At 37.2% G+C, this 12,174-nt stretch overlaps 1 protein-coding gene across 6 annotated transcripts in view; it reads right to left on the reverse strand.

Annotated features, from left to right (window-relative positions):
- The window catches only part of ROBO2 (roundabout guidance receptor 2), a 459,965-nt gene that overhangs the window by 42,134 nt on the left and 405,657 nt on the right, over positions 1-12,174 (reverse strand). For all 6 annotated transcript variants that reach the window (XM_031556589.2, XM_031556590.2, XM_085241102.1 and 3 more), the window contains exons 20-22: positions 11,085-11,212; positions 5,603-5,884; positions 561-717 (exon numbers count right to left, since the gene is read on the reverse strand). In XM_031556589.2, coding sequence (XP_031412449.1) covers positions 561-717; positions 5,603-5,884; positions 11,085-11,212 — 567 coding nt within the window. The remainder of the gene's footprint in view (positions 1-560; positions 718-5,602; positions 5,885-11,084; positions 11,213-12,174) is intronic.

The raw sequence follows: 12,174 nt of genomic DNA on the forward strand, positions 1-12,174 counted from the left end.
AAGGTTCCAGAGTCTCAAGAGTAGTTTAAATTCAAAAAATACCTACAAATAACATACCTTCCTCAACTGTGAAGTTTCTTCTAAAAGCCAATGAGAAGATTACTTCCAACTGGTTGATCTTCTAAAATCAATACAATTTTATGTTTTTTTTTTTTGTTCTGTTGCATCAGACAACAGAAAACAGGCAACATCAAACCAGTAAAAAAATACAGGGGCCATATTATGTTATCCTTACTCACTAAGTCCCATAATCTACAAGCAGCCCCAACAAAATTCATTAGGCTAATTGTGAAGCGAGATAAATTCTCAGCATGAGTAAGCAGAGAAACCCTACATGATGATGAAGCAAGGTTGATTTTATTTCCATCTTCATTCACTCTCATGAGAAGCTAGTCACACAGTCCTCCTCCATAGCCTTCAATAAGTCTATATGATAAGGCGTTCTCTTTTTTAAAACAAAATAGAATAATGTTGTCATTTGGAAAAACAAAGCAAAAAACCCAGAAGCCCCATCTCCACAAATCACAGACTTTTCTTCAAAAGGAAAAGAAAAAAATTACCCTGCTTCTTGTTGATCCACCCCGTAGTGTTCCAGCTCTGTGCCTGGGAGCGGTTGCACAGGAGGGGGTGGGAGGGGAACACTGGCCCAGTTTGAACCATTATTTTTCTGAGGCTTGGCAGTATTCTTGCTTTTCTTCTTTTTCCCTCCTTTGCCACCTGCAAATCCAAAAAGAAAAATAAAATTTTTGAGATATAATGTGAAAAAAGGTAGTTTTTAAAATTTTTAAAATAGAATTCTGATTCCAGCTGGCATGCCCCAAAACAGAAGACACATTTATGTCTTAGCAGAATCAGCACCAGCATCCTAATGTTTTTACAGGATCAAAAATAATAATGGAAAAATATTTTGAATAGTTAATTAAATCAATTCTTTTTAAAATGTGAACTTCATATATTTGCACCAGTATATTTGCACAGTAGTGCACAGTCAAGGAAAGACATATCTTGCTGCCTCAGGAATACATTTCTGATTTATTCATGTGTTCTTTATGATTTCTTGCATTCACTGATGGATAAAAATATAATAGACCATTACAAATTCTTTGAAATGTCAGAAACAGAAATGTGTGCTTATAACATTGTTTTTCATAGTTTCTTTATGTGAAAAACACAGAGGTTAAGGACAGAATAAAAATATTGTCATTAGACTGATTTTTTTCAGCTTGGATGACATGTATGTAGTCAAAACAAAAATAAACTGCATTTTGCTGATAGAAATTTATCAAGTTTCATTGTTTTAAATATCAGGAAGTCTTCTGCAGTATTTTAGAACAACTTGTTTCACAGGATTCAATTACCTTTGTGCCACTCTGGACAACAGGTTCTATTACTGATGTAGAGCTCAAATGGAACAGCTAGAGGAAATGAATTGAGCAACACATTTTACTTAAGCCCTTTTCTCTTTTCCCATTGTTTTCATACCCATTTTTCCAAACGAGGCACTCCAATTTGTGGGAGAATAATTTTACAGAAAAAGCTCTCTTCCCACTTGTCTTGCTTCTTGTATTTTGCTCTGATCCTTTTTTTCAGTCAAGAATTAATTAGTAGGAGGAACGAGACAAAAAATATTTCAAATACCTTGACTGCTTCAAGATTCAACCATTTCCATTTTATTAAAACTCTGAATTGTTGGGCAGAAGAATGGTTTGTTCTATGCTTTTCTAGTGAGATACCTAGCTAGCAGACATTTGGGTATTGCCTGCTGCAGAGAGCTGTCTAATCCAGCTACCCACTACCATCTCATGCTGCTTTATAAGAATCAATTGAAAAACAAATCATGTAAAAAGTTCTCGACAGAAATGAATCAGAAAAGCTACAACTGATTTGTCAGGCAGGGTAGCACTCTGTGGCACCATCTTCTTTGCCCTGGTCTTAGCTTTAGATACAGAGACATCCAGAAAGAGGTGCAATTTTAGCATGAGATAAACACTTGTCACAGATCTCAGCCCTTGTCACTTGTCTTTTCGTCTGAGAGACAATGGGAGTGAGGGCAAGCTGAGGCTGAAGCAGATACAAAAGAAGAACATGAATTTAAGTGTTTGAAGGATAGATTAAGTTTGGAAAAGTCAGCAGGATTAGGAACAAACAAGAGCTAAGGCAGGAGTGCTTTTCTGGGAGGAAAGCACAGGCATACTTGTGTGTGTGTGTGTTGCTGGGGCATTTAATTTAAGAGTATCTAAGGAAGAGAAATGGAGAGGAGCGTTTAGAGATTAATTGATATGGAGAGGGAGATTTTAAAGTGTAGGATCTTGGTAATCTTAGGGGACTGATAAAACAAAAGTTGGATGTGTGAGATGTTACTATGGATTCAATTGGATTTGAGGGGTTTTGTAGAGAAAGGGCAAACACAACAAAAATATTAGAGAGAGTGAAGAAGAGCTGAGGAACTGCTCATATGAAATAAACAAAAGAAAGTTCAAGGTCATTACTGGTAGGGAAAGAAGCCTACTCTCTACAGCTGGGCAGAAAACTCCCTTCTCCTATCCCCATGGAGAGAATTACTCTGCTGCCAGACTAGAGGACATAATACATGTAATACTTGATGTGTGTTTGAAATATAGAAGCCTTGTTTCCCCATAGCAATGATGCTTGTTATTTTAGTGTCTCCTCACACTGAAATTAAATTATATTGTTTACATCTCTAGACGACTCAGGTTCTGGAAAAAGAATTTACCTCTTGGCCAAATGATCACAGCAACAAGATAAGGTGGGAGATGTGCTGCACAAAGTATAGCCACAAAATTTCCCTACCTAACAAAGCAGTTGAGTGTTGAGCTATTTTCCAATCCACAGTGGGATGAAATTTCTCATGATATTCACTGGAGATAGAGACTTAGAATAATCTTTAGAACTTACAGTACTATCTGAGGAATTGAAAGAGTAAGTTTCCTGCTCACCTTAATGAGAAAAAGGTAATCAAAGCATTAGTAATGCTCTAATTGTCAGATTATTTGAAGGTCTTCCTCAAAATCTCGTGCATTAAAAACATAATCTGTATTATATACATAACGAGTGGGCAAGGGAGAGCAAAATACTGACTACAGTCCAATACTCTTAACAATCATCTAAGCCATGGGACATCCAGTTGTGAGCTGCTTTGATCAAAGCTTGTGTGATCTGCCCATAGAAGGACAGGCTACCTGAAGTCTCCATGTTTCATCAGAAATTCCACTTTAAATTAAGAAATACTACACAAAACCATTTCACTTGAAATATTTCTTCGAAGTCCAGATTTTGATCAACTGACATTTTTGTAATGAAAACCGCTGATTGTATTTTCTCAGAAAGTTCTCAGGAAGTTGTACCTATCAACACATTAAAGTGTGATATTGACCTCTAATAACTGGCACATACGTACCTCAGCATATGAAATCCTGCATTTTCATGCAGCCACAGGTGCCAATAAGCCTCTTGCCAGTACATGTTACATAAAGATCAAGAACCTTTTTTGTAGAATTGAATGAACTCAGCTCTCACATACCTTTCCATCAATGTTGTAAGCCTATTTTCCTACCTCTTTCAAGTAAACTAATATTTCCCATGAGGACACAACATTTGCAAATAAATTTGTCTATTTGAATTATGGGCCAGTGTTTACAGGCTTCTAATCTAAGCATACAGTTTGAAATAGTCATTTAAGCTGACATAAAAAAGCTACTTCTAGAGTTGATCTTTTACTGCTATGATTGCTCCATCTTACAGCAGAAATTCAAAACGCTATCGGTACAGTAAAAACTTGAAATTGAAGTCTTGCTGGCTTACTCCTATTTTAGTTAAGTATAATAGCAGGTTTTAATTTCTGGCTTTTCAATTTTCATCTTGAAAAAAAAAATGACATAATTATACATTGGTTGCTCTGAAAGTAATGCCTCCAATTTATTTCCATGGAAACTACAACAGATACACAATAACACTACTTGCTAGAAAAAAATTCTTAGCTATAAAACACTGTTTTTGAATGTAGTCACCACCATTAACAGATTTACATGGATGGGCTGATTGAAATACTCTTCATTTCATAGTGTGACAGCTGTGCATGGCTGTCTGGAATGTGGTTTGTCTTTCACGTTGCTGTCAGCAACTCCTGAAATGCACCATCCTCCACCTCACTGTGCTCATGTCCATTGTTTAGTCTCCATAAACATTCAGAAAATGTTGATGGATGTCAAAGGTGCCATTTTTTCCACAATGAAGAATTCAATGACACACCTTTGCTTCATACACACTCCCATGTCAGACGCCATTTTGCCAGACTGCCCCTCTGCCACCATCTGTCATATGGCAACAAAATGTAATGGAATATTGGTGGGAAGGTTCAGCCTCTACTGCCATAGCACCAACATCCACCTCTGACGTTATCAGCCAACACAATAAAATAGGAGACAAAACTTTCGGAGCAGCCCTCATATGAAATAAAAGCAACAAGTAAGCAAAACTAAAGAAATCAAGAAAAAAGTGTATTTGAATACAATATACAATCATTTTCGTCAGTAAAAATGTGTCATATTTCCAATATAACATGCAGCACACACACAAAATTTGCATTCTCTTCATATGCAGACTTGGTGCATTTTTTGCAGCCTCAGTCATCTTGCAGGGCCTACTTTTATTTCTGAGCTGCCTGATTGAAATACAACATTTAGAAACAGCTCATGGGAGTGGGGAACCTATTAATAAATCGACAAAAATATTAACCTCCTCAAGAAGTTAATTGTGGGTATGCTTATAAACTGAAGAACAGTGTAACTGCAGTATAAACTGTGCTTTCAGGGAAAGAACATGACAAGGCAAGATTTCAAAGTGTCCTGGCAAGTTTTGGGCACAATAGTTGGGAGGATTCTCCAATTATATTCAAGTAAGTTTTTCAAGAGACATTTCTACGTTTTTTTTAATTTTTTTTTAGTGGAGGCCAATGGGCTATCTTTTTTTGGTATCCAGTGGGCAAGCACTCTCATACTTATCTGCAAAGTGCCTCTGGGAAGTTTGTTTGCCTCCCTGGTGAGCTGCTGACAAACACCCCTCCGTCCCTCACCCACCCATAGCTGTGGAAACCAACCTGAGAGGCTGCCACTCCTTTCGGAGCTGTTGTGGGAGCTGGTGGTGCTGAAATCCTGTGACTGGTTGTGTGGCAATCTATTAGCCAATCCCTCAGCCACGCGGTAGTCAGGGATGTAAAGCAAGGCTAAGGGTTAAAGGGCAAAGGTCACAGTGGCATTGTGTGATTAGTTGACAGCACAGGCACATGCAACACATGCAGTTAGCAAGTCAAGAGCAGATGTGGTGGGGCCGCAAGTTTTAATTTAATGTATACCTTTCCTAGCCTAATGCAAGGCAGATGGGTTGATGACTATCACAGCACTAAAAGCATGGAACACTATATTTTGTGACTGTGAGGTTCAGCATGCATGCAAGATACATAAGTATTAGTTCCGGTAAATATGAACAACATCTCACATACTACTTTTTTTTTTTTTTTTTTTTTCCCCTAACTCATGAATAGATGATACAGTATATATTTCTGGAAAATACGAGCTGTAATTACCATTGTTGCCTTTGCCTTGTTCTGGGAGAGAGTAGCCAAATCCCATCAGGTCATTTTTTTGCTGAATTGAGCTTTTCCACTGAGGATCAGGTAAGTCCACTGCCAACTCATGGATGCTGTTGGAATGCAGTATCTGGGTGGTGGCATATGGTGTAGCTTGCGTTATTTGGCTGGAACTGTTGTAACTAGTTTTTGTCGTGAAATCAATGCTGCTGTAAATGGCTCCATCAGAAAGCATAGTAGCGGTTTTATCTCCTTGCCCTGGCACTGGTGGCAACACATCTGTGGTGAGCATAGGGGAATGAAACAAATCAGTGATGCACAGGAAGCCTGAAAGTATCAAGGTTTAAGATGAAAAATAAATGTGTCATTTTGCACGTTTGCAAACTCAGCTGAGACAAGTCCATGAGCCAACAAAAGGAAGATGATATACAACCATCACCAAGCTACCAACATCTGTGACAGGCCTACCACTTGTCCTTCACGTCTCACTGCCTGAAACCATCTTTTTTTCCTATATTTTCAACCGCAAAAGTGAAGTTTGGAATATTTCTCTACTGAAGAATGCTTTCAATTTTTCATTCTATGTCAGAACCAATGTCTGGGCTTCAGGGAAATGATAAAAGGAACAAATTTACAAATCACAGAGGAAACATTCCTAGCAAATATGTAGCAAAAATCTTAAGTGGATGCCAAAGCTCTCAAAGTAATTTTTAAGACCATCACCTTGATTTCCTTAAAGTTTTATGCATCAATTTATCTAATTTTCTTTTTGATGTTAATTAGCATATTTGTCCTTTTCAGCAAAAGAAAAACCTGACAAAAGCAAGTTGTTCCTGAAATGTGAAAAAAAAATCTGTTATTCTGAAGGGATTTCAGTGATCAGTCTTTTAAAATAGCAAAGTATTCTTGATAATGGAGTACAACTTGTTCAAATACTCCACTACATTTACTGAAAAACAGTACATGTTTACCTAATATCTGTTATTTTTCCACATCTTTTGAATCCTACCACATACTGCAACTTGTATGTTTAATCAGTTACATTGGCAGTCTCTCTCCTTACTAAAGACTGTAGTGACATTTGCTGGTGAAATACTGGAGCTGGAAGTTGATACTACTGAAGTGTGAAGAATCGAATGATGACTGGCATGATGTCTCGAGGAGAACCATAGCTTGGCAGATAAATCCCCTCTCACTATTACAGAGGTCAGTATTTCAAACACTGATTACAATTTATTTAGATTCTGAAGCTGAGTGGTGCAGTTGACACAATGGTAGGGAGAGATGCCACCCAGACACACTCAAAAAGAGGGTACATGAGAATCTAAAGAGATTTAACAAAGCCAAATGCAAAGTGTTGCACTTGAGTAGAGGCAATCCCAAATATGAATACAGACTTGGAGAACAAAAAGTCTTTGACAGCAGCCCTGCCGAGAAGGACTTGAGAGCCCTTCTGGATGAAAAACTGGACATAGGGCAGCATTGTATGCTTGCAGACTGAAAGGTCAACTCTATTCTGGGCTGCATTAAAAGAGGGGTGACCAACAGGGACAGAGAGAGGATTGTCTCCCTCCCCTTTGTGAGGCTCCAGCTGGAGTACTGTATCCAGGCCTGGGACTCTGAGTACAGAAAGGATGTGGAATTGTTGGAGTGGATCCATAGAAGAACCATGAAGATGACCAGAGGTCTGGAGCACCTCTCCTGAGAAGAAAGGTTGAGGGAGTTGGGCTTGTTTAGCTTGGAGAAGAGAAGGCTCCAGGGACCTCACTGGGGCTTTTCAGTCTTTGAAAAGAGCTTACAGGTAGGAGAGGGACCAATTTTTTTTACATGATCTGATAGTGAAACTGATAGTTTAAACTGAAAGAGAGGAGAATCTACTTGTTAGAATAGTGTATCATTTATATGTCATTTGTTACATATAGCCTGATGGCAGAACTGGATTCCAATTGGAGAGTAATTGATATAATGCATACTCCTATAGTGAGGATGTTTAGATCTCATTTTAGGTATCAAAGATGTTTCTATATATCTTAGACCTCAAAAAGAAAAAAGTAGTGTTTAGAGTCCATTCCAATCTCGGACACAGGTGCTGTGCAACTGATAGAATACAATTGGTCTCTTAATGTCTCAGGATTTTTCTGCCAATGAGATATGATAGCACAGCTTCCTTCCTCCCATTGCTGTTTATTTTTTTCCCTAGGTTGAAAACTTACATCAGAGGATTATTTTCTACTGCATGTATGTGAATGTTTTAATATGAAGTCTTGCATCTGCAGTCTCAGAGTAACAATGTAATACCAATTACCAATTAATATGGCAATAACAAGTGCTTAGCAAACAGATTACAGGAAGAAAGATTAAAGTTAGGTGTGTTGGTACATTTTTTTTGCAAACAACAAAAAGAAACAACAACATGGGAACAATCGGGTGTTTTAAATACCTAAATTATATTACATATCTGCAGAAAAATTTGAAGTGCCAAAAGTTATAATTAATGCATAATAAAAGTCATATTTCAAAACCAGTTTATTATTACCTATCTAGATGTATACAGTGTGTTGAATACACGTGTGCCCAGGTATCTAGGGCAATATACAATCACAAAAACATCTATGTGCAAACGTAGCATGAGATGTGAGAGTCAAGGGCATTCCTATCTTTCATATAACTCATCCACGATATAAAGACTCGACCTTTCCACAACTGATTTAATCAAAGCATAATGAATCACAGAATCATGGGATAGTTGAGGTTGGAAGGGAGTTCTGGAATTCATCTGATCCAACCCCTGCTCAAGCAAGAACACCCAGAGCAGATTACCAAGACGGTGTCCAGGTGGTTTTTGAAGATCTCCAAGGATTGAGTCTACACAACGTCTCTGGGTAACCTGTGTCAGCACTCAGTCGCCTGCATTGCAAAAATATGCTTCCTGATGCTTATGTGGAATCACTTGTGTTATTATTTGTGGTCACTGTCTCCTCCTAGCATTGGACACCACAGAAAATAGCAAGGCTCCCTCCCTTCAAGCATTTATACAAATTGTTAAAATTCCCCACCGCCTCTCCCCCAAGCCTCCTATTCACAAGGCTGAACAGACCTACCGGATTGAAATTCCATGGATTGAAATTTAGTAATTAAATTCTGTTTTTGTTCAACAAAAATCAATAAAGTCCAGCACAACCAGTCTATGCTGGATCTGCTGACTGATGGAAGTGAAAATTAGCAAAAAGCACACCTGTCTCAAATAAACAGACATAAATCTATCCTTCAGAACATGTTTCTATTTGCTGAAGAGGTGTCACCTCATTATTTTTTATTGAAGAACTATACCTTTACATACATTTGAGTGGAAAGTTGCATGATTTCCCAACAGCCAAGAATTTTCAGTCTGTCTTACTAATAAAATGAATTTTTCAGACTTTCTGGAAATTTTTAATACAATCACAAATTAATTTTTGTCCTCAGTGAAACAAATACATTAAACACTCAATAAGCTATTAAAGTGTCATTTTACAAAATGCCATAATCAAGTAGTAAAATTCAAGTATGATTTTCCCAACAAATTATCACAGCAGAAAAAGCAGTGTATATTTCAGACTGAAGATGGACATTCATTTCCCACTGGATATTTCCCACTAGACAGTTCCAAAAGCTCTCTAATATCCATTTTTCTTTGTAATTCACAATAATTCCAAATGTTCTAACATACTTTCTGAGGGAATATCTTTCCTGTTGTCTCAATACTATTTTGTGGTCTTCTGTGATTCCAAACCTAACCTCTGCTTACCACTCACAGACTTGCACTTCACTGCCTATCTAGCATATAATGCAGATTTCATTCTTAAAGACAAGCCTTCCTCAGTTTCTGCTACAGAGTGATTGCCACCTTACCATTTTCAAAATTCTTACAGTCCTCTAATACTAATCCAGACCTTTTATCCAAAGATGCTCAGGTTCTATCTTTGCTAGACAGAACTACATTAATTTGCACTAAAAGATATCTGACTTCTGATCCATCTCTAATGCAGAAAGCATCCAAACTCAAGTGCTGAAATAGATAGGACTAAGTGATCCCCAAGCCCCCAGAATAAAAGTATGATCTGGACTGAAAAGATCATGGGTATAAGTAAGCTCCTGAAATTCCAACTGTTGCATTTCTTGGACAAATTTGGAAGCTATGTGTCATCCACCCTCAAGCCCAAAGCCTTAAAACATGCTTCCAAATTAAGTCTTACAGAGCCAAATACAAAAACAAACTGATAATTCTTCTGTATTATGTGAGCTCATGAAAAGATGGAAAAGTACCAAAGAGCTTTATTTTCAAGAAATTCACAACAAAGAAGCTGGCAGATATTCAGTTATTTTATAAATATTGTCAGACACTTGTTTATTTTATAATATTTTTGTAAGACAAGAGTTTTAAAGCATTCTTAAATGGAAAATAAACCCTGAATGTTTTAATATAATTTGAAATCAAAGTAATCAAACCATAGGGTTTTGCATAGGAATTTATAACTAAAGTGAGAGATTACTTTCAGAGGCAGATTTTGATACAACTCAAAATTATATTCTTTTCACATTTATCAGTTTGATAGTTTGATATACTTTCTTTGCATTTTAATGTATTTTGACATATAAAGTTGAATTGATTTTTATATACTTATGTCTTAAAAGCACTTACACACTTTTGTTTTTTAATTTTAATTTTTTTTTTTTTAATTTCAATCTTCCCCTGAACACCACTATAGAGAATAAGTTGTTATAACATCACAAAAATGAAGAAGGAGATATGAAAATTATTTTGACATTTTAAAATCACAATAGTTCATCCTGAAACTCCCATTTGAGTAAAATGCTTGAAAGAAAATAATCTCTCTAAAGATTCACCATCATAATTACAAATTATTGCCTCCTCTCATGAAGAGCCTCCTACAATTAAAAATGGAAATAACTGCCCCCAAATCTAAATAGTTTGTTTCATGTGTTCTTTCTTCCAATAAGAAGGGAAATTTCTGAACACCCATGAGGCTTTCTTCATTGATTATGGTTGAGACTGAGAGCAGTCCCACAACAGGAAGGGGATGAGCAAGGTGACAGCAACAGTGCTGGAGGAACATGGGAGGAACATTCTTCCTGGGTTCCCCAGGTTCTTCTCAGATCTTATAGATGTCCTCTGTCCCTGATTACAGTGTTCTACACAGCACATTGCTTGTGTCCTTGCAAAAGGGAACCCATCTGTTTCTCTTGAAATGATTCTCAGACCCTGTCCTAGCACTGTGGGGTAAACTTTAAAACTATGTTTTAAAGAAACAGAAAGAGACACAGTAAAATAGACAATTTAAAGCCAAGCGTAAATCGAATCTTTAGTCAAATATAGAAAGAACTATAGCAGTATGAAAATATTACACAGTCTTTATCTAGGCGTTAACAAACAAAAATCCAATTTTATACTATACAGTGACAATAAAATGAAACCTACCTCCACGACTGAAATTGGCAAGATCATTGGGTCCACTAGAGCTGTTGTTAACTGGCAGACTTGTGGCAGGCCAAGAGTCTGCAAGCCAAGGATAACTGGGGTCACTTGCATTCAACAAACCTGGTCGACTGAAGAAGAATAAAATAAAAAAAAAAGATATACATATACATATATACATACAAACAAAATTAAAATATCTGTGAGACAACTCTGGATATAACAGCGATTGAAGATGCTGCATAACTTTCTTCCTACCATTGTGTGCAAGAAATAGTTTAGGAGACTTTATTTCAAATTAAAATTGTGTAGTCTTTGATGATATAAAGACCTTGAGCAGTTAATTAAGGATATATACAAATCAACTTTGTCAGCAGAAGTGGGACTAGGCATCAGTCGTGATTCTGCCAGAATCCAAATGAACTCTGTTGTCTGTGTGAAATGGGGGTTAGGCAGTACCATCATGGGATCCGAAACCAGGGCCGAATGATAAATTACCACCTCAAGGGAACAATCACTCAAACTGATTGCTCCGTATCAGCCATTTCCAGGACTTTGGGCTACTATTTCTTCTTTCCTCTGCATCCCAAATGCACGCCTGTCATCTACAGGCTGGTAACTCTTTCTTTAAGCACTCTTATATGGTTTAGAGGCAAAGAGGTTTGTGCAGGATTAATGGAAAGTCCACAGCTATCTTTATCTGCCACTACTGCATGGTTTTTATATCACTATAATTTCAAGCTTTGCAAGCAGTATTAAACAGTAAGCATGTTGAAAGAGAACATAAACTCAGGCCATAAGGCACTGTGTCTCTTTCACCCCAGGATAAACAGCCTGGAATTTAGCAAGCCATGTGAATTGTTTGTATTTGTATTTAACAAGGAAAATAAATCATGTCATGTAAATGCCCCCAGCCCTCAAGCAAAATCAGCCATAGTCCTGATGCTATTCTAGATTATTAATGCACTCACGAAGTTGGAGCAACACCTATAATCATTGTACTTTATTTCTGATAGGCCCCTGTCTGGTACAATCCCTAAGAGAAACATAAGTTTCTATGGAAACAGCAATAAGAAGATCCAGCAGCTTTCTT

Source organism: Meleagris gallopavo, chromosome 1 (genome assembly GCF_905368555.1).
Source record: "Meleagris gallopavo chromosome 1, MGAL_WU_HG_1.1, whole genome shotgun sequence".
Taxonomy (NCBI): domain Eukaryota; kingdom Metazoa; phylum Chordata; class Aves; order Galliformes; family Phasianidae; genus Meleagris; species Meleagris gallopavo.